The 27298-nt window shown below is 34.2% G+C and overlaps 2 protein-coding genes across 2 annotated transcripts; one reads left to right on the top strand and one right to left on the bottom strand.

Annotated features, from left to right (window-relative positions):
* Positions 1-11376: 11376 nt before the first annotated feature.
* Positions 11377-20531, bottom strand: LOC137810835 (phytanoyl-CoA dioxygenase). The gene is made up of 9 exons (XM_068612301.1): positions 20363-20531; positions 20177-20301; positions 20032-20092; positions 19881-19949; positions 19340-19458; positions 18278-18425; positions 18037-18181; positions 17834-17920; positions 11377-11640 (listed from the first exon to the last, which is right to left on the bottom strand). The coding sequence occupies exons 1-9, from the start codon at positions 20406-20408 to the stop codon at positions 11598-11600; spliced, it is 843 nt and encodes a 280-aa protein (XP_068468402.1). The 5' UTR covers positions 20409-20531; the 3' UTR covers positions 11377-11597.
* Positions 20532-21631: 1100 nt separating this feature from the next.
* On the top strand, positions 21632-22235 carry LOC137809123 (uncharacterized). Its single transcript, XM_068610261.1, has 2 exons — positions 21632-21688; positions 21828-22235. Exons 1-2 carry the CDS (start codon positions 21632-21634, stop codon positions 22233-22235), a joined length of 465 nt encoding a protein of 154 aa, XP_068466362.1.
* The last annotated feature ends 5063 nt before the right edge of the window (positions 22236-27298 follow it).

Here is a 27298-nt window from a genome sequence, read left to right as displayed (position 1 = left end):
TTAATATTTTAAGGTTCAATATATAGTATTTCAATGCTTGATTGAATTGTGATTAAACTAATTTTAATAAATAATAATAATAATAATTAGATAATGCATAAAATAATACTAGAGAGACATGATATCATAAACATAGTAACACTAAATCCTAAAAAATAACACATGATTTCAAATGTTTCTAAAGTTGTACATAAAAAACAAAATAAAATATTTCATAACTTCCTAGTTTCAAAAAATTACAATTATAACCATTGTCAATAACAAGTTTAAATCTAGAATCAAAAGTTTAAACGAAAAATACTTTGCATTAATTATATACTTTTTCAAGGAAAAATAAATTGATACTGTACATTAATTGATCCACTGAACCAGATTTTACTGATTTTATTTTTATCATTGGTTCTTCTGAGATCAGTTCCGTTGTAAATCAGTTGTCTCGGTCAAAAGCATTGGATATATTGGACTGATTAGTTCACTTTTATGTTAAATGGATAAGATGAATTCAATTTTTAAAATATAGACTATACTATTATAGGTAAACATTATAAGGAAATTTAGTTAATGGTTACACCATTCACTGCTATTTTTGTGAGAATTTACTGCAATAAATCATGAAATAGAAATCAATTTTTAGAGATCGAAATAATTAGTTGCAATAGTAACTAAATTAGATAGCATTTTAAAAATTAAAAAAAAAATTAATTTCTAAATTAGTTTCTATTATTGTTAAATAGTTTCTAAATTGATATCTAATTAACAATCAAGGTTTTTGCTACCAAATCTAGAAACTAAATAATTGGTAGTTAAAATCTTGGTTGCTAATTAGATACCAATTTAGAAACTATTTAACAATAATAATGTAAACTAATTTAGAAACCAATTTTTTTTAATTTCTAAAATTGTCTTTAATTTAGTTACTATTACAACTAATTATTTTTGTATCTAAAAATTGGTTTTTAATTCATGTTTTTTATAGTGATTATATATGATATGTTATTGCACTACATAATTGAATTTATATGTTGATTAAGATACAACATGTATATTTCTTTTGAGTTACCATGATATTAATATGGAATATTAATCAGTTTTAATGATTGTATCATAGAATTTAATTGATAGTTTAATGGAAAATTTTATGTTTAAACATGTGATAGGGAAGTAGGAAAGAAAAAGAGTATTATGTTGAAATTATGACCAACCCTGTTTTTGTCATGAATCAGTGTCATAAAGATAAGTTTGCGTGTAGAACATAGTATAGTGAGACAATGAATGGTTTATTGAATGTAAAGCAAAAACTTTATCCTATAATTAAGGCATGGCTGCTTGTCTCACGTGTAGAATAAATACTAATAAAACAGTAAATAGTAACCATATCGTATAGCCAACCTCAAACTCAATCTGGTGCCTAGATTGTCTCATGTTTGGAAGCTGATTAACTATTGAATGAATAATATAGCTACTTGTCCCCGACAATCTCTTACAGACTCCATAATAATGTTTCTTCTAAAGCTCACCACATATATTCAATACTCTCCAAACATTTTTTTTTCTTCTTCTCTTCTAACTTCTTTGATAAAATAATATTAAGATTTTTCGTGTCAATGTTTCTTTTCACAGTAAAAATCAAACACAAAAATCCTTCTACTGTGACTCGTGCTCAGATTGGAAACATTATGCTATTCAATATATGTTAAATATTTTCTACATATATATTATCTTTCACTTGACAACACTGCATGTCATTGGGAATATGGTTCACAATTTTTTAAGTATGCACAAATTTAGTAAGCTGTGTTAGAAACGATAAATATAGTTTACTTGTTTGCCTAGCAAACTAATGATTGGGAAAAGTTCGAATTTTTTGTGGATTTAGCTAATAATTTGTCGTAAAATATTTCATGCTATTAGGATTGATAAGTCAAAGCTTCTCTCTGAACATCCATTTGTAAGAAGTTTGATGGTGTGAACAAATTTCACCAGTTTTGTAATTTTCTTTTCTTTTTTAATAATAATGATCACTTCACAGATTTTTTTTTAACTCCAAAGTTTGTGTTGTATTTTATCCAATAAAGTAACCAGTTCATAACTAAATACGCAAGTAAAACTTTTTATGACAGTACCAAGAAGCACATACACATGGTCCAAAATACATGATAAGAAAAATTTCTAGAAAGTCATAATTGCAAATTTTGATCTTCATCATCATCATGTACACAAAACCCTTCATGACAATCATAATAATGTGAATAAGATTAGTATATAGAGATGTTATCATAAGTATGATTTGGTAGGGGATTTTATTAAAGACCTTTACTCAACCCAATTAAAATTATTTGAGTTGGATAATTCAAATCTAGACCAAATATCAGTCAGTGGGTTGAATTAATGGTCAATGGTTACTGAAGGATAGAACTTATTTTACAACTTTAAAAGTGTCTTTCACTGATAAAAAAAAAAAACAACTGTGTATTTGTTTTTTTCTTTTAATAGTTCATTTTGATATACTTTCAAAGTTTTTATTATATGCATTTGAACAAAAATTGAATCTTAAATTAGTAATATGTAAAAGTATCTTTATCATAGGTTCAAAATTAGTTACAAACTTATTTTCGAAGACATTGAAGAGAATTATTCGTTGATAAGAATCATTCCTTAAAAACAAAAAAAAAAACATGTTTTTTCTTTTTATTTAACTAAAGATTAGAGAGAAAATTAAGTTTATAATTAATAATATGACATAAAAATCTACAATTTCAAAAAAAGGTAATTTGAAAACCCATGCTTATATTTTTCATTAAAGATACTTTGAAGAATATTTGGGGGAGAATTAGCATTGGGTTAGGTTGGTTTTCAAATAACTACACCAAGTTTTTTTTATCATATATTATGATTTTAAATATAATTATTATTATTAATATGATTTATATTATTAATTTTATTCATAATATAAATATTATTAATATGATTTATATTATTAACATTATTCATAATATAAATATTATTAATATAATTAAAATTATTAACATTATTAAATATTATTAATATTATTAACATTATTAAATATTATTAAATATTATTAATATTATTAAATATTATTAAATATTATTAAATATTATTAAATATTATTAAATATTATTAATATTATTAAATATTATTAATATTATTAATATTATTAATATTATTAATATTATTAATATTATTAAATATTATTAATATTATTAAATATTATTAATATTATTAAATATTATTAATATTATTAAATATTATTAATATTATTAAATATTATTAAATATTATTAATATTATTAATTATTGTTAATATTATTAAATATTAATATCAATATTATTATTATTACAATTATTAAAAATATTTTGTATGTAATACTTTATATACGGATACAATCCGTATGTAATTATTTTCGTTTTATGGCGCCAAAATTACATATTGATTAAATCGTATGTAATCACTTTTGGCTTACATACAGAAAAATTTGTATGTAACGTCTATTTACATACTAAATTAAATTCGTAGGTAAATATCTGTATGTAATCATTTTTAGCTTATATATGGAAAAATATGTATGTAATCATTTTTATTCTTATATACGAAAAAATCATTATGTAATCACTTTTTTTTCTTACATACGAAAAAATCTGTATGTAATGTCTATTTCATGCTGAACTAAATTTATATGTAAATATTAGTATGTAATACTCATTTTACATATAGATTCAGATTTGTATATAAAAATCGGTATGTAAATGAATAATTTCTTGTAGTGAATTGAATCAAAAGTATGACTTGATAAATGAGTTTAAAAATTGTTTGTAAAAAGAATTTTCTTATCATATCTAATTATGTGATGCAACAATTAAAAAAAATATATTTATTTATATAAATACCTGTTCTTATTCTTTATGAATTGTGTAGGGTGTGAACTAATTATAATAAAAATAATACATAATCTTACATAGAGAATATAATTCATTATTCGTATGTAATTTAATAGAAATTCTGATTAAAAGTAAAAAAAAAAAACTAAGTGCTTAAAATTTAATAAACTACTATAACATATGCATTAAAAAGGATCTTAGATAAATTATAATAAGATTTGCTTAGTTACATTAGTATGTATCATTTGATTAAATAAGTTGTTTATCTTAATTTTATATATTTTTCAATGTCACACTTATTATTTTTTAAAAAAATAGTAATTGTTTCCGCCGGTTGACCGGGATCGTCTTTGCGGGTGGCTTGTCCTTGCGAGCTAGGGCACCTTTGTTCTGCTCCGTCTGTGAGTACCTGAAAAGAAGTGGAAAAAGGGGCGCCATCGCGGCCGTTTGCACTCCGACGATCAAGTCAGCTAGCGAGAAACATCAAAGGGTGACACACCTCCGTATCGGAACACCGTGAAGGGATGCTCTGAAGGTGGTCGAATAATACTGAGTAGCTAATATTGTGTGCCCTAATTGCCTGTGCGCACAGTGGGTGCGCCGTGAAACAACTAGGGTTTTTGGCTCTGTGTAAACTAAGAGAATTAGGTCAAAACTCGGATCCCCTTTCAAACGTCCCAAAGCCCCTTTTTAAACACCTCCCGCATTTTAAAGCGCGTTAAAGCATATTGAAAGCGTATAAAAACATGCCTTGGAAACGTTCGAAGCGTAAACTAAATTAACGCGTACCTTAGCAGACTTTCAGGAAAACATTGATTGTTTCAGTGCTTATTGCCACGTGTTCTTCTAACTTGATTGCTTCTCTACGGAGTGGGCCTCACAGCGCCGTAACCCAACTCAGGGTTATTCCATTGTGTGAGTCCTCTTTCCTCGAAGTGCATATGGCGCAGGGGGTGACTTTCGGGGTGCCAACTCATGCGCCCCAGCCTCTAGTCATTCGCCCTGGGAGGGTATCTACTCTACTCTCGCACCACGCACCTGGTTTGCCCCTGGGTTTGGCCCTCTCATGAGTCGTACCTACCCTAGGGGTCTCCCTGAGGTGGCGTGGGCACTTCACGAGTCAGGATACTTCCTACTGATACTAGAACTATGGCCTTGAAGCCACCTTTCTCTTCTCTTTGTTACTGTTCTGAGTTGTTGAGGCCTAAGGCCTCCTCACGGTGTCGCCCCCTCCATGTTCTTTCCTACCCATGGGTATCGGGGGGTAATACTGTCGATGTCTTAACTTTGCGACGCCCTATCCTGGCAACGCCTCAACTTGGCGACGCCTAAACTTGGCGACGCCTTAACCTGGCGACGACTCAACTTGGCGACACCTTCTCCTGGCGACGCCTTCTCTTGGCGACGCTTCAAGCAGTCAGTCTGTTGACTTCCTTCCTCGGACCCCCTCGAGTGGTCCCACTGTATGTTGACTTTGACCTTGACGTTGACTTTGACTTTGGTCAACGCCCGGGGACGGGACGGTACACACTTATCTTAATTTTGATTAAATAAGTTGTTTATCTTAATTTTATATATTTTTCAATGTCACACTTATTATTTTTAAAAAAATAGTAATATATAGTAAATTTTTTATGTGTTTAACTTAATTTTTGTGGATCCTATAAACTTCATATATCTTGAAATATTTTCTTCTTTATATTATATAATTATGAATTATATAAATTGACAATCAAAATTTATGTGCACAAGTATGTTTCAAATTTTTTTGAGTAGAAATATATTTTTTTATGGCTGGTTCAAAAAGATTTGTTCCTTATTTTTATAATCATAATAAAAATTTATACAATAAATTTGAGTTTTTAGAAAATTAATGTATTTCTCTTTTTTTAAATTATGTTAGAATCGTGCTAAAATTGTCAGAAATTCAACAAATATTTTTTGCATTGGACATTTCACCGATATGTGTCTTACAAGTGTCGTACGAGTGTCGGTGTCCGATACATGTGTCCAACATGGACACGCCATTAAAGAGGAGTGTCTAAGCCTCATAGTAATGTTGTGTTTGGATTGTGATGACGATTTGTGGGGAGGGAAGAGAGTGGATTCGAGAGGATGTTTGGATTGATGGATGATAAAGTGAATTTGTGAAGATAATTTATTGAAATTTGTGAGTGATGTGATAGTTATGAGAGAATTTAAAAATTATTTTAAGGGTCTGTTTGCTTAAAACGAGAGAAAGGCAAGTAATAACGATAATTTACTGTGCTAAGGTGAAACACAAAAATCGAGAGAATATATTTTGAATAACATGCAAATCAAGAATAAACAATGTTAAAGCCCTTAATGTTATAATGCTGCAAATTCAAAATTACAGAGTGTGTATCAATCATAACTCTTGTCATATGTTGGAGTGAGGATTATGTTCTAATTATTGTACATTATTTTTTGTATAGTTGTTTTCTATTCTTAGTAGAGGCCAACATTGTATATGATTTTTTTTGTTCATCTCTAAAGAAGTACATGTTTTCTCTAATGCTGAATAGGGTATCTCTTGATAGCTGATTACGTGATTGAGTGGAAGATACCACTTTTGCTTAAGGTTTGTTTGGGGTTATACAAGAATCATAACCATTCTTTTTGTAATAATAGGGTTAAAAAAACCCTAAAATATTCCTATTTATTTCTTCATTATTTTGATGATAAAAAAAAAATTATGAACTATCACAGTGTAAACTCTATCATTTACTTACCCTAACAAATGACTAAATTCACATTTTAATTGAGAGTTACTTACTCCACCTCCTTAATCTAAAACGTCACTCCCATATATAATCTGAAAATCAAATTTTATCCTTTTAAAATTTATATTATGAAATATCCAATTCTAAATATATGTTTTGTATTTCGAACTGTACATCTTGTAATACGTATTATGTATATTTCGAAGTAAATTTTTTGCATTTTAGATTGTACATTGCATAATACAAAATATGTATTTTGAAATACACAATCCAAAATACATTAATTTTGTATTTTTAATTTTTTTATATTTTTTAAAAAATACTTTTAAACACAATTAATTTATTTTAAATATTCATTTTAGTATTTTAAACACAAATAATTTGTTTAATACAATGACTTTTTTTAATAGTAACAATATTCATGTAAAGTAAACACAATAAATCATGATATTATCTTATATATAAATTATCAAAATTTTCATACAATATCATTGCTAAATTTAAAATATAAAACCTATACATTGGAAAACTCTCTGAAAACTAGAATTGTATGCCCCTTGAAACATGTGGATGTTTGGTATAAATGACCCTCTCAATTGTGATGTCATAAACTAACTACGAGTACCTTTTGCCACATGTCCACAATCGATCTTGTGCAAAAGAATATCAATGATCCTCCTGAATACACCATGCATTCATTGAAATTCCATTAGGCACTTCAAATATTAAAACAAGAAACTATGGTAAAATAATAATGGAACCAGATAAGCATGTTCCTACTGAGATGCATATCATGTTTAGCCATCATCCAGACTATGTGAATGACGACACAACAGTACAAATGATCGATCTTTGTTCGCTTAAGGATGTATGTATGGGTGTGACACTAATTTAAACATGTGCATGTATCTGACTGCATATGTTGAGGGATGCAAAGTCAATGTAACACCAGTAACAAGATGATTGGAAAAGTGCAACAATCGGTCATCAATCACAACAACTACACCTCCTTCAAATGGTGGGGGAGGCCGAGGATTCGTCTGCCCAAATTGTCATAGTACATGGCATTGTGAGCACCTCTCGAACTAGATATGTCCTGAGAGCATGACTATCACCTAAAATGGATTACTAATACGATGGCCATCATAAGAACTTCATAGTGTCTTAACATGGGTAAAACCATCGACTTGCATGTGCATAAAACCAATTTTACATAAATGGCATCCTATGACAATATGGAATGCCCGAGGGAGGAGCCCCTTATATGTGAGATTGATATACCTTGTTTCTATACCTGGGAAGTGTTCATATATCCTAGAGGAGGTAGCCATCAAGGAAAAACATCTTGGATCTTTTTTTTCTTTCCATGTTGTAATGGCCAACATGAGTGGTTAATTCTATCATTTGGGAATGGGAGTAATTTGTTCAAACTCCTATGTATTGAGGTGATATTTAAATATAATATTTTATTCTTGAATGATGATTGGTATTGTCATTTTATTTGTAAGCCTTGTTTATCATGATTTTGATCCTTAGATTTGACTGAAAAATACTTCTAAGTTTATGAACTAAATGATAATGTTTAACATATTTGAATGCTAGAAATAGATTTGAAATGTTAATTGCTATCAACATCTAATCGTATAAGGAGTTTTTATAAATATGCGAGGATTCGATATTTAGGAGACTATCTTAATAATTTTATATGCGAGAAAACGATATAAATAAATTTTATATGGGCATCAATATCAATCAAATGATAGAATATTATTATGATTTTCAAAATACAAAAGAGTGAGACGGATGAACCCCAATCGCAATTTTTCCAATTGAATCAACAACTCTTTACTTTGCTTTATTTACATTCTTGCAATCATACACAACAAACACCCTACAAAATTTTACTTATTGTTTTCTATTTAGTGAATTTTATACTTGATAATTCAATTGTTCCTTGTGGATTTGATTATGTCCTTAGGGACAAATTATTACTTCTGACACAGTACACCTGTCTTGGCACCATAAAATAAAATTTGTAGTGAATGAGATTCAAAGCCAAGTACCTTCAGTAACCAAAGAAAAGTTAACCACTACACCAAGCAAATTCTTTAGTATTATTATGATTTTTATTATACTTATTATTATTAACAATATTAACAATATAATATTAATAATATGAATATAATATTAATAATATGAATATTAATACTAATAATATGAATATCAATACTAATAATACTAATATTAATACTAATAATATTTATAATAATACTAATAATATTAATAATAATATTAATTATAATAAGTATAATAAAAATGATAATATAACAAAAGAATTAGTCTGGTCTAGTGGTTAATGTTTTCCTGGTCACTGGAAGGAGTTGGGCTTGAGAAACCTCATTTCTCCTCTTTCCATAACCCCTAGGAATTTAAAATTCCTAAACCTCCCTATCGTTTTGGTTTGCATACTTTGCCCCCATTTCATCCAAGGTATGTAATGGTGTTAATCACATTTTTTTCCTTTTAAAGGAAGACATGTAAAACAAAGGCAAATATGTGATAATCGGTTTAATTAAACAAAATCTTCTAGCAAAAGATAAATGTTTATCCTTACACTTAGCTAACATGTTCTTAACTTTGTTTACCACCGTTTTCCATAAGGATACTCTCCTAGAGTTATCCCCAATTTTAATGTCGAGATAATGAAAAAGCAGAACCATTATTCTACAGCTTTTAAAAGTTGATAATGATTTCAGTGTATTATATTGTAACCTTATTGCCCTTATTTTGGTTTTGGTGAAGTTTACTTTTAAACCTGAGGTTAGTTCAAAACATCTTAGCATACTCTTAATTGATAAAACATTGGTAAAACATTGTAAATATTATTATGTATGTATAAAGTATCATTTGTAAATTGAAGCATATTACTCATTAGAGATTTTGTGCCTACTTGGACCTTTTCAAAAAACTAACATTTGTTGTTTCCCTCAATAAACCCACTAGGCCTTCAACAATAATTAGAAAAAAAAATGAGCTATGGGATCCCTTTCCCTAAGCTCCTTAGAAGGCTTGAACTCTGATGTTGAGTTCTAATTAACTAAAATTGAAATAGATTATGATTCTAAACACTCATTTATCTGGTTAATCCATATTGTACAAAAGCTCAGTCTATGCATCATATAAAAAAGAAAGTCTTATCTAACAAAAGCTACCTTCTCAAATTCCACTTTAACCAAAATACATGTTTCCTGCTAGATTTACTATGATATCATTGACAACTAAAACACAATCCAAAAGACCCATCCCTTCCAAAAATAAAATATTGTGATTTATTTATTACTTTGTATAAAACTATCTTAAGCCTAATGGAAAGAACTTTTGCAAGAATTTTGTATACACATCCCCGGATTTTTTTTCTATGAAAATTGTATATAACTTCAATAATATCATATTTGAAGACATTTCAAAAAAAAAAAATATGAAATAAACATTAAATTCGTACAGACTGGGAATCCTATCACTCCCACACAACCCCCTTTAATCTCCTCCTGAGAACTACTTTGTAATGTACTATTGGGGTGCATTTAAATTTATGGGCTGCAGAATGCAGAACCCATTTTAATGTCCTCCTTTGAGAACTACTTAGTAATGTACTATTGGGGTGTAATTTAAATTTATGGGGTGCAGAATGCAGAGCCTATTTTAATTTTAAGTTTAAGAATCAAATTTATCGATATGAAAATACATCACTAAAGCCTAATTTGCTTCAAAGTAAACAATCAAAATCAAAATCTCAACAAATTTTAACAATCAAATTACACTACAAGAAAATCATCAAATAGAAACTAATTGTAAAGACCAAAAATAATTAGTTGTTATATTAATTAATTAGAAACCATTTTAGAGACTAAAAAAGTTTTGATTTCTAAATTAGTTTGTATTATTGTTAAATAGTTTCTAAATTGGTATTTGATCAACTACCAATTATTTTTTGTAGTAAAAACCTTGATCCCTAATTAGATACCAATTTAAAAACTATTTAACAACACCAATTTTTTTAGTTTTTAAAATGGTGTTTAATTTAGTCAAAATATTAACTAATTATTTTTTTCTCTAAAATTAGTTTCTATTTAATAATTTTCTTGTAGTGTTATTAAGAAATTTTGATATTTAATATTTTAATTTTATTTTAACCAATACTTTAAGGATACTTGTAGCTTCTTTTCTTTTTATTACATTTAAAAATTTGTTTATCACTTTAAATCTTCAAATATTATATTTATTTGTTCTCATTTATGCCATTACCAAAAATAGAAAAGATAAAATAATAAGTGAAATATCAAAAAGTAAACAAGAAAACAAAGTAATTTTGTTTATACGTATTTATCACAACAAAAAAGTTTCGTATAATTAAAATTAAGTAGTTTATGATATCTATTCACAAGCATATATTTAAACAGTTAACAATAAGGATTGAATTTTATAGCTGTTTTATTGTATAATTACAATAATTAATAAAAAATAGATAAAATTATTCTCTATATTTTGTTTTGATATTTGTTCTGGTGTAATGATAGTTATATCAAATTTTTTAAATGTATTTATTATTTTTTATTATTATAAAAAAATGTAGGCATACAATTTTCACGCCTGAATTTCCACTATAAGATGAATTCCTATTGGATGTCTACACAAGAAAAATTATACTCAATGCATATAATTTAAAACAAAAGAAATACTGAAATTATTAAAAATTATTATTGGGAGAAAATTAATTATTTTTACTAATATATTTGTTAATACTATGGGTATAAATTTTTTATTATTCATATCCCAAAGCCAAAGAAAGAAGTTTTATGTAGTGTTCATTCAGTGACAACCGGAAGGAGTTTGACATTATTACAACACTTTATGCTTGCAAATTAAACACTGGACTGCAAGAGAACTTGGCAGAAAGTCAGCCTACAAAGAGTGGTTCAGGCTCCACTTTTCGTCTGATCCTGAAAGAAAATTTGACACAAAAGAACATGTGTTTAGCAAAATCCACCCACAAGTTTGGACAAATATTAAGTCCAAATTACTATGTACAGTAGCAAGTGTCCACAGTAACTTTATCATAAAACAAACTTTTCTATAGCACTGCTGGTACAAGCAAAAGTTCAAAGATGTTATATCTCATCTTAAAACAAATTGACATTAATAAAGTTACCCAACAAATATTCAAGCAGCAATACAAGAATAAAGGCAGATGATATTAGACTTCCGAATAAACTCTAACAAAAGTAGAAGGCAAAGAACTTAAAATACAAACTCAGAAAAAAATCAAACTGGTCAAAATCAAAGAGATTCAATCAAGGCAAAGGTAAGTGTTGAATTGTTAATATGATCAAATAAATAAGAGTATATCTTTTAGTTAATAAACTTTTTTGTAAGAATCTCACATCAATTAAAAATATAGACAAGTTATAATATATAAACAAATACAAATCTCACCTTACATTAATTTTATATAAACGAGTGCAAACCTCACCTTATATTAATTTTATGAGATTGAGTTAGACTTAGAATCCACTTTCTAAGATGGTACATGAGTCTATGCTAACAAGGTTGGTTGAGCTTATTGGGATAAGAGGTTAGAGATCATACATCAACTAAAAATATAACAAAATTATAGGTTATAAGTGTGTTTTTAGAGGTTGATTTAGACTTAAAATAAATCCACATTCTAAGACTTTCTAAGAAATGACACTAAACTTGATAGAAAAGAGAATAAAGAGAGGCGGTGGAGAGTATATTATTAGAAGAAACGTAGAAATTAATATAGCATTTAGTTGTTTGACAGTTGTATTAGTTTTTTTTTTATGGCGGTTGCAATTAGAGGGGGTTGGGGTTTCCTTGTGGAAAACCTTTATATTCTGTTGTGGGGGTGTTGTTGGAGGAAGGAAGGATTGTAGTTTTGTGACAGGGTATGCCCTGTGAAAAGGAAAGTGTATTCCCTTTGTGCCTTTGTGTTTTGGAAGGTTACGGAGGAATAATACTTCTTTCAGAGAACTCTTTGTGCCAATTCTCTTTTGTATCTCTCCTTCTGTAGAAGGATTCCTATCAATATTGGTCCGACTTGTTGGATCCGAAGTTGGGAGAGTCATGAAAAACAGATTGAGAGCTTTGGAGAGATGGGTCAGTGAGCAAGGAAAGGTGATCACAGAAATGAAGAACAGACTTGTCTATTGTTAAGGATAATCTTTCGGACATGAAGGAGATTAAAAAACTCCGAGACATTAAGAAAGGTGAAAAATCTTCAGACAAAGGGGAAAGTTCGATTAATGGTGAAGACATTAGGGTGGAATAATCGGTGCACGAAAATAGAAATTATGGAGATGGGCAAGATACTCTGAGAACGTGGATGAAAAGAGTGGATCTGCCAATGTTTGATATCTGTTAGGATGGATTTCATAAGTCGAGAGGGTTTTTGAGGTTCAAAACGTCTACCAAACGGAGAGATTGCATTTGGCTCTGATTAGCATGAAGGGGAACACCAGTCATTAGTTCAAGTTTTGGCGCCAGAAAACCAAAAATCCTTCTTGGGAGGAATTTAATGTGGCATTGAGTAGAAGGTTCAGGGGGAGAGAGCACGACACCATCTTCGAAAAATGGGCCATGATAAGACAACAAGAAAGGGTGGAAGACTATATTAAAGAATTTGAGATATTGGTTTCATAGGCTCCTCAAACTACTGAAAAGTAGTTTGAGGGGGAGAGAGCACAGGTTCAGGGGGAGAGAGCACGACACCATCTTCGAAAAATGGGCCATGATAAGACAACAAGAAAGGGTGGAAGACTATATTAAAGAATTTGAGATATTGGTTTCATAGGCTCCTCAAACTACTGAAAAGCAACTGTTGGGGTATTTCTTCGCACGACTACATTACACATACAAGCATTAGAAATTAGGTTCGGTCTCATGAACCAAAATATTTTATTAGAGCCATGGAAATAACTAGAGATGTGGAAGATGCTATGCAACAATCGCGTCCAACAAATGGATTTGCAGTTCAAAATAACACTTCTAGATTTCGGTGTCAAGGAGGAGGAGTAGTGGCCCGCACTAAGTCTTTCAAGAACAATCAAAATGTTTCCATTCCGTCTAGTGCGGGAAGCAATGCGAGGCTTAAAGTACCTATTTTCACTCAAGGGTAAGGGGAGGTGGAACAAGTATGGCAGAGTTTAGGAACCATGGTACTAGAAACCTGCCATATCCAGAGTATATTAGAAGGAGAGATGAGGGAAGGTGTTTTCACTGTGCAGGTGCTTACAATCCTAGACATCGTTTCCCTGAGAAGAACTTAAGGGTCATTATCTTGGTTGAAGATGAAAAGACCCCGAGGAATTGCTGGGTGGGTTGCAAGCCAAATGAGGTTGAAGAAGTCACGGAGGAAAGGCAGCCAAAAGAGTTTGATAAAGAATGTCAGCACTCGGATCTATCCATTTTCTCTGCAAGAGGAATGAAATCAAATCAAACAATGAAGTTACAAGGAAAAGTGAACAAAAGGTCTATTTTGGTTTTGATTGAAAGTGGGGCTGGTCACAATTTTGTTGTTGTTGTTCTGGTGCAGTTTCTGAGTTTACAAGTGGAAACCACCCCTCCTTACAGTCTTCAGTTGGGGGATGGACACCAAAAATAGACCCAAAGGTGTTGTAGGAATGTTGAGTTGCAGATAGGAGAACATATGGTTAAGGAGACGTTTTTTTTTCTTTTCGAATTAGGAGGGGTGGATTTGATTTAGGGAGTAGCTTGGTTTGCAACTTCGAGAGTCGTGAGGGTGGATTGGAAGACCTTGTCTATGATTTTCTGCATACAAGGTAGGGATGTACATAAAGAGGGGATCCATTCTTAGTTAATAATATGGTGCCTCCGCGAGCTTTGAGAAAAGAAATAGGCATAGAAGTTGTTTCCATGTTTAGGGGATTGCAAAAACCCGTTCACCATATAGCAAGCGAAAAAAATAATCTCTTGACTGAGACGTGGTGAAAGGCTTTAAAACAGGTTTTAAAGGATTGTGGGAGAGTTTTCAATGAATCTAAAGTGTTGTTACCGTATGGGGAAGTTGATCATAAGATCCCCATCAAGACCGGAACAGATCCTATCAATGTGAAACCATATTGGTACCCACATTTTTTGAAAACTAAAATTGAGAAACAAGTTGGGGAGATGTTGAAATCAAGAATCATTAGGCCCAGTAACAACCCGTATTCCAATCCTGTAATTTTAGTCAAGAAAAAAGATGGAAGCTGGAGAATTTCTTGATTATCACGCCTTGAATAAGGCCACTATTCCAAATAAATTTTCAATTCCATTTATAGAAGAGTTATTGGATGAACTGCATGAGGGTCAATTTTTCTCAAAAGTGGATGAGGGCTATGCATGAACTAGATAAAGAGAAAACAACTTTTTGCACCCATCACAGTCATTATTAGTCCTTAGTCATGCCATTTGGGTTGACTAATGCTCCAGCCAATTTTCAGTGTGCTATGAACACTATTTTACTTTAGAGGTTTGTTTTGGTATTTTTTTATGACATCTTGATTCATAGTAAAACCAGGATTCAGCTAAAGAATGTTTTATGAACTCTACAGCAACACCAGTTTTATGCCAACCAGAAAAAATGTGAGTTTGGACGGAAGGAGATTGCATACTTGTGTCATGCTATTTCCAACAAGGGAGTAGAAATAGACCATCAAAAAAAATTTCAGCCATTCTTCAATAGCTGGTTTCGAGAAATATAAAAGCTTTGAGAGAATTTTTAGATCACGGGCTATTATAGAAGGTTTACTTACAACTATGGAAAGTAAGCACGACCTTTGATGCAATTGCTGAAAAAAGGGAATTTTGTGTGGTCTGAGGAAAGTAAAAGGGCTATGCAACAGCTAAAACAGGCCATCATTACAACCTGTGTTGACAGTACCTGATTTTAACCAAAAAATTTGCACAAAGTGCGATGCCTTCGAAGAAGGAGTGGGACAGTGTTGTCTCAGAATAAGAAACTTAGTGCTTTCTTCGGCAAGGTTTTGGCTGACTCATCCTTATCAAAATCCATTTAAGAAAAGGAGTTGATGGCATTGGTGTTGGTATTCAACATTGGAGACCTTATTTGCTGGAACAAAAATTTACTGTTTACACGGATCAGAAAGGTTTAAGACATTTGCTGGAGCAGGGAATAACAACACAAAATCAACAGAATTGGCAAGCCAAGTTGCTGGGATATGAGTTTGAAATTGTGTATAAAGTCGGTACTACAAATAGGGTAGCAGATGTGTTGTCATGAAAGTATGACATTGGGGAAGGCAAAGAACCTAAAGTATCAGTCTTATCGAAACCTTATTGGCAGGATTTTCAGTCTCTTGACAATGAGGTTCAGAATGATCCCGTGTTGAAGAAAATTTTGGTAGAACTGCAAGCAAACCCAAATACGCATGCGCATTATACCCTAGAGCATGATAAGTTGCACTACAAGGGTAGGTTGGTTCTTTCTGCATCTTCACAATGGACTCCAAAGCTTCTACATGAATATCACACGACACCCCAAGGAAGCCATTCGGGAATCTTTTGCACCTATAAACGCATTGCACAATTTGTTTATTCGATAGGTATGAAGAAAAGGATTACAAAATTTGTGGCAGCCGGTTTGTCAACAAATAAGTATCAAGCTTAGTCTCCTCAAGGACTACTCGAACCCCTACCTACTCCATGGCTATATGGGAAGACATCAGTCTAGACTTCATTACAAATCTTCCTAGGTTGAATGGTTATGATACGATTTTGGTGGTGGTTGACCAATTAGAAAATATGACCACTTTATTCCCATTAAACATCCTTCTTCAGCTAGAGCTATTGTGGAAATTTTCATCACAGAGATAGTTAAACTACATGGCATTCCCTCATCAATCGTCAGTGATAGAGATCCCACTTATTTGAGTTTGTTTTGGAAAGAAATTTTCAGATTACAGGGCATCCAACTCAAAAGGAGCACAGCGTATCACCTAGAATCAAATGACCAAACGAATTGTAAAATCAGACTTTGGAGACGTATCTCATATGCTTGAGTTTAGAACAACCCCAAGACATGGGTTACTTTCATTCCTTGGGCAAAGTATTGGTATAACACAAGTTTCCAAGAGGCAGCTAAGTGTACACCTTTCAAAATTGTTTATGGCCAAGCACCCCAATCACTGACGCGATTTGTACTGGGGGAAACTGCAGTGGATGTCGTGGCTTAAGACTTCATGACTCAAGAAGAGGCTCTAAAACAACTGAAATTTCATTTGAGGCAAGCTCGGGAGCAAATGGCTAAATTTGTTATTAGAAACAGAAAATCGTCGCAAATTAAGGAAGGTAATTGAGTTTATTTGAAAATTCTCCCTCGTAGCCAAATGCCTATCTCTACGCAGTTACATCTCAAGTGACAGCTCGATGTTATGGTCCTTATCTTGTCCTTAAACAAGTTGGACATGTGGTCGTCTACAACTTCCTCAAGTTTCACATATTCACCCAATTTTTCATGTCTCGCAATTAAAATTAGCTATTCGGACAATTCCGGTGGAAAAACTGCCACATGACCTACAAGGGCAGTTGATCAAGTGCCTCCCAGATCGCACTTTAGATAGCCGCACAGTTCAGTATTTGGTTTGAACCAATACAACCAAGACACAGCTACATGGGAAGATGTCTCCACAATGTGCAACCAATTTTCAGACTTCAACTTTGGGGACAACGTTGTTTCACCTGGGGGAGATAATGATAGAAAAGAGAATAAAGAGAGGAGTAGAGAGTATTTTATCAGAAGAAACATAGAAATTAATATAGCCTTTAGCTGTTTCACAGCTGTATTAGCTATTTGACAGCTGTTGCAGTTAGGGGGCTGAGGTTTCCATTTGGAAAACCTTTATATTCTGTTGTGGGGTGTAATTGGAGGTAGGAAGGACTGTAGTTTAGTGACAGGGTATGCCCTGTGAAAAGGAAAGTGTATTCCCTTTGTTCCTTTGTGTTTTGGGAGGTTACGGAGGCATAATACTTCTTTCAGAGAACTATTTTTGTCAATTCTCTTCTGTATCTCTCCTTCTGTTGAAGGATTCCTATCAAAACTCCTAAAGGTGGAAAAATGCTACCAAACAAATTCTACCCATGATCTAAACTCACCAATTTTCTGGTGCCCATTTGCAGCCGACTGTATCCACCACATGCAAGCTGTACGCATGTCTTGATTTTGGAGACTGGTTTTCAAAGCTGTCACTCATAGAAAAGCATAGAAGGATAAATTATCTGGAAGTTAGTTCCAAAGGCAAATTGCTTTCTATACTTCATGATATACACATCATCTGGAGAGAATAGTTTTAGCAAACCTTTGGTGGATAAGATCACCATGGATGACAACCAAAGAACCAGCTTTTACTTCGATAGGAACAAAATCTTTTTGATCATAAGATGGTGATGGTCGATCGAAATTGACACCATTTTCATCTCTCAAGAACCTTCTAACAAGCCCGTCTATAGCAAAATAGAGCAAAAAATATTAGAGGAGATGAACCAAGCAAAGGATAATGATCCAGGTAAGAAATAAATTAAAAGGTACGAAAAAGTTACTTTTGTGAGATCCAGGTATTGCCCAAAGGCAACCATTTAATGTGTTTGCATCTTCTAGGGCCAGCCACAACCCTGTGCACGTTTGTGGTTCTGTATAAAGAAAGGAGTTATCCTGGTGTGGCACTACTTCACCCCCAATGCCTGGTTGCTGATGATTAAAAATTCATGATCAGTTAATAGTGACCAGGCATCAAATACTTCCACACCTAGATATGTGGCCGTATAAAAATTGCACAAAACCATATCTACAAATTTATTCTGTCACGTTTGAAACATCTAATATCTATAACAAGCAAATTCTTGCATAAAATAAACAAGAATAGCAGCTTCCATCAGTCAGTTAGCTGAGTAATGTATATAACTGAACTAGCTAAGATGAGACTAAAGAAACATAAGGTTCTGTTCATTCATTTTAATGCATTTTAAAAGAAAAATCATAGGATGTATATGAAACACACATAAATATGTTAACTACGTATGAGAAAAATGGATGGGTCTTCAAGTTCAAACCACAGCAATATTGAAATAATCATCCCAAAGTATATCCATAATGTATCCAAAATACCAGAAAATAATATCAAACTCAGAAGTATGTAAGTAAGAAACAAACTAAAAAGGTTAATCAAAAGTATATTTTAGTAATTTTGAATATCACCAATACCTACATTCAATATATGCCATTTTAAAAGAGATATATAAGTTATATTCTCAGGAGAATAACTCAATACCAGAATGCATTAAACCACTATAACACAACAGTTTTTAAAGCATCATTCAAGCATTTGCCAGTTTGATTGCAAATTAAAGAAGCAAATGACACAGGTAACAATAATAAAGTGGAGAAACTGCATTTTCAAAATTGGAGAACTACATATAAGAACCAAATCACACAACTCCCTTACCCCTCAAACCAGGAAATTAGATGAGTATATATAGTCTACCTTCAACCAATTCACATATTCTACTGCTCATACATAATGCCACAACATATGGAAGTATTGAACTTGAGTTATTTCAACAAGATTATCAACAACTAGATGTCACAGAGAAGTGAAACTGTACCTTAAATATATACATAGACTGCATGACTACAGGTCTCTTGTAACCTAAGGAGTACATCAAACTTGAAATTTTCTCAGAAGAAGAAAAATTCTTGAATGCCGGCTCAATCTCATGAAGAGCTGCACAAATCAACAGCATACCCAATTCATAGGAAATTGAATCAATTTAAAAGGAACAATGCTAGCTAGTCTCATAGTTCACCAGCACAACAGCACAAAACCAAGACAAAGATTCAATAGTAACGAGACATGAGTAAAACCCATATAAAAGACCTGTTAACACTTTCTAGTGGGCCAATCGATTTGTGGTCCTTGTTTCTTATATATTGCTCAACTTTTTAATTTTTACTTAATTGACTCAAACTCATCCTTGTATTTCTAGCATGTTGAACTTTAATTCAATCCTTTATTTTGTGGATTATTAAAGTAAAACTCTAATTCAGATTTAAGTACTTGCAACAAAGGCATAAAAGAATTGCATTGCATCTAAGCTTTATTTCTACTAAAAAGTGAGCTAAAATATTACAGCACAAAAGGCTCACCGTGGCCAACTTTATTGAGAGAGAGTTGCTTCGGCTGCTTTAATTTACCATCATCACCAAATGCCTTTTCTACCAAAAGTGAAACAGGAAAGGACTAAACTAAAAGAAACCTTTTTCTTAGAAACAAGAAAATATTAGTTTATGTTCATACCCTCAAAGAAGAAAGAAATCCTTTCCACGCTATCGAAAAAGTAATCATCAGTCAATTGTCGCTGAAGAAAAAAAAGAGCAGGAATAAGGGGGGAAAAGGATAAAAGTCCAATTTTAAAATGAAAACACGAAATGTTGGAGGTAACCTGGTTCTTGGTGGAGAAAATAGAGGCGGTGGAAGAATAATCAAACTCATCCACCAATTGCTGCATCCTCTTCATCATGGAATTGATCTCATCGCCACTTGCAAACGAGTCAATGACAATATAACCTGAAAATTTGAGATTTGGTTGGTAGAGGTTAGGAATTATGCTTAAGACCAAAAAGGGTACCTTGAGAGTTGAAGAACTGAAGCTGTTCGGAACTAAGCATAGCCATCTTGTAGTGATTTGCTTTGCCACTGAATCTTGAAGAGTTTCACTGTTTAATGTTGTCGTAATATACTGGCTTAGGTACCATTGACTATTGTATAGGATTGCACTCTCCTTTTTTGCTTAGTCAAATGTGTATCATTTATCTTATCTACTCCTTTTAAATTTAATCTAATATCATATATTGTATAATTTTAAATGTTTTTATTTTTTTACACGTTTTAAATATATCTCCTTTTTTATATATATTTTTCAAAATATCATGCACCATTCGTTTTAATTCACTTTCTTTTATAAACTATATGAATAAAAAAGAAAAAAAGTTATAGAATTAATGTGAAGAAAATGATATAAGGAGTGACAAGTGAAGTTTGGTTATCTATTTCATATCTTCGAAATATAAGTTTATCCTTATTTTTATTTATATATTTAACTCTTACAAAATTTTGTTGTCTCATCCCATTTTTGTTGGAGAATGTTTGTATCCTCTATTAATTAAATAAATTTTTTATTAAAAAAAATAAAAACTAAAAAAAAAATATGATATTATGAAGTATTCAATGTTCAAATAATATACATTTTATTTTTTCCAATATTAAATATTAATAAAAAAAAATTATAATTGTATAAATATCAAATTAGTATCTAATAACAATTGGATAAAAGTCAAAATATTATAAAAAAAAATTATCAAATGTATAACTCAGAAATAAGTTAAGAATTAAAGAAAAGTTAACATAAAAGTTTTAAGTTACCCAATAAATTAAAAATGTTTTAGTAATTTAAAACACCGGCAGATATGAGGAAGTGGATGTGTATTTGGATGGCTATGGGGAGGGGACGGAACAAATATATACATACACTTCCCCGTCCTTATACCCGATTTAAAAAATTGAATATTATCCATACTCATACTTATACTTCGTCAATACAAAAATTTCTAATCAAAATCGAGACAGAGACAATACTCGTCGGAACAGATTCATTTATCATCCCTAAATTAGACAATTTTGAGAATTTTAATTAAGTAGAAATATTTAACATTAGTTGTTTCTTTATAAGAGAAAATAAAATAGAAACTCCAACATCAAATAGATAATAAAAATGTTCGTCAGCAAGGTGCTACAGGGGCCTGAGGAACATTATCAAGCGATTGAGAAAGTTGCGTTGGCGGTAGTGTTCACATCTAGAAGATTACGACATTATTTTCACAGCTTCATTGTGATAGTGATGACTGATCTACCTATCCGCAAGGTTTTACAGAAACCTGACATAGTAGGACGTATTGTGCGATGGTCGGTAGAGCTATCCGAGTTTGACATCCACTATGAACCAAGAGGGCCGATTAAAGAATAAGTATACACTGATTTTGACTTCGAATTGATGTCTAGGGATATTGTCGGTAGATGGTTCTTCCAATCAGTAGGACAATGGAGTCGGGGTTATCCTAAAAGGACCTAGTGGCTTGTTGATCAAACAGTCTTTGAAGTTCGCATTTAAGGCTAGCAACAATCAAGCCGAATATGAAGCATTGATAGCAGGGATGTTGCTATCCCAGGAGTTGGGAGCTCAAAATCTGCTGGTGAAGAGCGACTCGTTACTTGTTACTAAACAGGTAATAGGCAGATATCAGGCTAAGGACCCACAATTGGCTGCATATATCAAGTACGTCATGTTGCTAAAAGAAGCTTTCACTGAGTTTGAACTTGTTCATGTGCCGAGAGAACAAAATTCCCGGGCTGACCTCTTGGCCAAGCTAGCAAATTCGAGAAAGGGAAATCGGCAAAGGTCGGTGATTCAGGAAACCTTGAAGGTCCCTAGAACGGCGGAATAGAACCCGCCTAAGAAGGTCTTGGGGGTAAATGCCCAAAGAGAAAGCAGTCACCGGTCGTTGACCCAAGAAACACTGAAAGTTCCCGAGTAGTGGCATGCGAGATGCTGGAAGGGGAAGTAATGGTTATCTCCCAAGGTAGCATGGCGGATACCTGGATCACTCCTGACCAGCGTTATTTAGCCAATGGATTGCGTCCTAGTGAGCCCGCAGAGGCGAAAGCGATAAAGAGAAATTCGGGAAAGTATACGTTGATTGATGGCAAGTTGTTTCGTCATGTATACGCTCACCCTGCCCTTATTTGCGTCAGTGGGGACTACTGTGTCTGTGTAATGACCGAGTTTCACGAAGGCATCTGCGAAAGTCATATTGGAGGTCGAGCACTCGCATTGAAGGTTATCCGAGCTGGATACTATTGGCCGACGATGAAAGAAGATTGTGGAAGGTACGCTCAACGATGTGAGCACTGCCAAAAACACGCTAATTGGCATCACGCACCTGCAGAGGAGTTGCGATCGATCTACAGTCCATGGCCCTTCCATATCTGGGGAATAGAAATTTTAGGTCTTTTCCCTTTGGCGTGGTAGCCATCGAATACTTCACCAAGTGGGTTGAAGCTGAGCCAGTTGCACAGTTCACTGCTCACAAGGTGCAACACTTCGTATGGAAGCTCATAGTATGCCGCTTCGGGGTTCCCAAACATCTGGTGTCATATAACGGGACACAATTTTCCAGTCAGCAGTTAGGCAAGTTATGTTCGGAGCTCGGAATAAAACAGATATTTGCCTCTGTGGAGCACCCTCAGACGAATGGCCAAGTGGAATCAGCCAACAAGGTTTTGCTTAGAGGCTTGAAGAGAAGGTTAGAGAAATCCAAGGGAACATGGGTAGAGGAGGTTCCCCGAATTCTGTGGGCTTACCACACCACGCCCAGTCCACCACCAAATAAACGTTGTTCAGTTTGGTGTATGGGACAAACGTCATGATTCCCATAGAAATCTAGGAGAACTCTCCTTGTTTTCATAATTTCGTTGCTGAAGAGTCCAATGAGGGGAGGAAGGTGAATTTGGACCTATTAGATGAGGCCCGTGAGCAAGCACGTGTTAAGTCTGAGGTGCTAAAAAGAAGGATCGAGTTGAAACAAAAAAACAAGGTCAGACCTAAGTAATTCCGAGTTGCCCACTTGGTGATGCGGAAAGCTCATCCTTACCAGTTGGAGAATAAGTTGTCTCCAAAGTTGATAGGATTGTTTCGCGTAGTTGAAGTGCTCAGAAATGGTGTGTACAGGTTAGAAACCTTGGAGGGAGGACCTATTCCTCGGACATGGAACGCTATCAACCTGAAGGGTTTTTTAACAAGGTCACCTAATAAAAAAGTTGTTTATGATGCACTGCTGCTTTCTTTTGTCTTTTTCGTTTGATTATGATGCATGGTGCGATGACCTTTCTCGGAGAGGTTCTCTAAGCAAAGGTCGTGTGAGCGATTAATTACCATTAGCAGATAAATCGACCTTCCTCGTGAAGTCGCACTGCGGGTAAAGTTGCAAGATGCCTCATCCGAACCAACACAGAATAAGTCGGGCTAACTCGGTGTGAAAGTGATCACACGAGTCTAGGCGCTCTGTGGGATGAGTAAAGTTGCATAGATGCCTCATTCAGGCCAGCGCAGAATACGTCAGGCTAACTCGGTGTGAAAGTGATCACTCGAGTCTAGGTGCTTTGTGGGATGAGTAAAGTTGCATAGATGAATCATTTGATCCAGTACAAGGTAAGTCGGGCTTGCTTTGTGTGAAAGTAATCATCCGAGTGTAGGCGCTCTATGGGATAAGTGAAGTTGCATAGATAGGCCATCCAGTTGACACATGGTGAGTTCGGCTAACTTGGCGTGTGAAAAAAACACCCGAGTATAGGCGTTGTGGGGGATGAGCCAATTGCGCAGGTAAATCATCTTATTGGTGTAGGACAACTCAAGTGTTGCCCGTCACCTGGGTACAAGCGCTTTGCGAGAATAATTTTTAAGTTGCATAGGTCAACCGACCAGTGACACACCGACAAGTGTGGGATGCGAGACTATGATGGCGAAGTCATGCGACAACTCAGCCATCCTAGTACGCACTATGCAAAGAGGTACCTGTTGAATTCGAGGTAAGATACCTCTGAATACTCCACTTTGAGCGCTAGCCTGTAGAGACTATGGAGAATGGTTCAATGAAAGGTTAGTTTCGTTAAACTTTGATTGTCTTTATTATCCCATGGTGCGAAGAGTTAGCACCAAGGACGAGTTGCTTAATTGATATACTTAGACACGTGCGCATTATCATAAGCTACTTAAACTAGTCGAGATTTATTATGGCATGCATGTACAAAGCTTTAAGGCGTTCTTATACAACAAATGATTGCAGTAAAGTAAGATAGGTTAATAATAAAGATAAAGTACGAGAGTGCCAATAGTTCATAATTACGCAATGTTTACTCTCCTATTTTTCTACAACTTGTTCGTCTACAACCCTTTTGCTTGGTCCAAGTTGGGAGTAGTCCAAGTCCGGATGGAGGTTGGAGGCTTGCTTGACGGCGACCTCAAATCCTACCAAGAGGACTTGTGCAACTTCACCCTTATAGACTTCGACCTCATCAGCGAAGAACTTGTCCTTCAGGACAACCTCTTGTTGCAAGTTGGATGGTTGGTCGTTCTGCTCGGCTAGACGAGTCGCTTGTTCGACGGCTTCTTTGGTTTTGGCTACTAGGAGCTGCTCGGTTTGTTGATGGAAGGCTTGCAGGCTCTGAACTTCTTGTTGCAAGCTCACCATTTTGTGTTGAACATCTTGTTTCACCCGTTCAAAGGTGGTTTCCTGACTCTGCAGTTTCTTTGCGGCAAAAAAGCTTGTGGCCAAGGCTTGCCCACACTGCTTCATAGCCTCTTGCAACAGATGATGACCCCCATAAACCACCATTCTTTCCTTATCCTCAGGATGCAACAAATAGTCCTCCAGGTAGGAGGTGATGTCAACGCTAGGATCCCATAAGCCTTTCTTCCCTGAGCTCTCTACACCCCCTTCAAGATGGCACAGAGTGGCTGGAAGGACATTTGAGGGTTGCGGAGGAGGAGAAATGTTTAAGGTTGCCTGACCCTGGGAGGGAAAGGGCACCGGGCTGACGGTGCAGTTTCTCCCACTACGAAGCCCGAGGTAGTGTCTTCGTCATCTTCAGAAGAGGTTGGGGAGACCACTGCCTTCAGTGGCATTGGGTTGGCCGCCTTCGCCTTTGTGGCTACTTTCAACAGGTCTTCCTTGTTGAAACGTGCCAACATTCTCTCTGCAAAAAAGACACGAGAAGAATCGCTTACGTTTCATAAGTAAAAATCTTACTCTTTAAGGTTAGAGGAGAAAAATGTACCAGTGTAACTCTTTAAAGAATTTGGGCAAACTCGTTAGCCAGGAGGTAAGTGGTATAGAAGGCAACTGGGAGGCTTGATAAAAATTTGCAAACCTCCTGGTCAGCGGGAGCTAGGTTGTCTAAGCGCCGAGCAACTCTGAAGTTGGGTTCTAGAGTCCAGTATAGAGGGAACCCATCTAGAAGGTCGGGATGTTTCTTATTGGCACGAACCTTGAGGAAATGGCCTTTGAAATTTTATAGGATGATTGGAAAAGGGTAAGAATTCCCTTTCCATTCCAGGGCCGCTATTTACATAAACCCATGGCTGACGACCTAGTTTCTTCACCTCAAAGAGGTTAAGGAACACGTCAACAGAGGGTGGGATGCCAAATTGGCCGTAGAGGATGGAGAAGGCTCTGACGAATGCCCAACTTTTGGGATGTAGCTGGACAGGGGTCACGTTGAGCTTGGTTAAAAGCTCTTTTTCAAAAATGGATAAGGGAAGGCAAAGAAGAACCCTTTTAAAAACGGTGGCATAGATATAACAAAAAGGTTTGTTAGGGGATATAGATTCATCACAACACACGGTCTCGTCTACCCTACAAGGATCTAAGTAAATCCAGTCATTTTCCTTACCGAAGTGGCATTTACTCTTCCTAAGGCTTACGATTTTCTCATGGGTAGTGAAGGAAGATGTTTCGGATAGGAGGTTTGGCGGTGCCCAAGGGTATAAAGACTTATAATCCATGGTTGGTTCTAAACATAATCACATGCAGAAGGCGAAAAACAACTCAAACCCAGCACAACGGAGAAACAGGCAAGGTGAGCATAAACTTAGAAGTTCATAAGAAAGCATATGAGTGATCAACATCAAGCATATATATATGACTAGATAAAATCAGAAAATAATCCCAGGCAGAGCATATGATTGTAAAGATGAATAACTGGTGTTGAAAAAAAAGGAATACCTTCTTGTGGTTGGAATAAGATAAGCTTTAAGGAATGCGCGAAGAACTCTGAGTAATAAGTTAAGAAGAGAGTAAGTTTTGAAGGTTTAAATAACAGAACATTTCTAAACGAGGTTTAAGAGGAAAAGGGGGAATTCGAAATGATGGAATTTCTGCTACCATTGATGCCAGGACACGTGTACGTGTGGGATCGTGTGTAGTAGAATGTCACTTCAAAGATGCTTCGTGCGCCGCGCCTCACCTACCCCTGAGAAATAGTCACATCAATTGCCAAAGATACTTAGGAGACTCTTTGCTTAGCTAATCTCAGCTCGAGCTTGGGGGGTTTGTGTACTGATCAGTTCTCGATAATAAATTTGTGATAGCTCGGTTCTTGGGTAGAGTGGGAGAACAACTTTCTTGGGCCTGGGTGAGACGTGCGTAAATGACCCCCTTCCAGGGATGGGCCCAAAGCGCATAGTAAGGTCGTTGGGCGAAGTAATTTTATGTACACGTGCTTATAGATATATATGAGGCGGTGAATATAAGATTTGTCATTATTTTGTATATTTGTTATTATTACGTGTCAATATTTTTTTTGTTTTATGTTTGTTGCATGTGGATAGTTGCTATTTACCCTAAGAAGATAGGGGGTGCATTGGTAACAGAAACTGGGCCTGCGGTTAGCACCTGAAAATCAGTGGTGCCCGTGGCAGGTGGTTTCTATTAGAAATAAAATTTTAATATGA

Source organism: Phaseolus vulgaris, chromosome 2 (genome assembly GCF_000499845.2).
Source record: "Phaseolus vulgaris cultivar G19833 chromosome 2, P. vulgaris v2.0, whole genome shotgun sequence".
Taxonomy (NCBI): Eukaryota; Viridiplantae; Streptophyta; class Magnoliopsida; order Fabales; family Fabaceae; genus Phaseolus; species Phaseolus vulgaris.
This window is presented reverse-complemented; position numbering and strand designations above follow the sequence as displayed.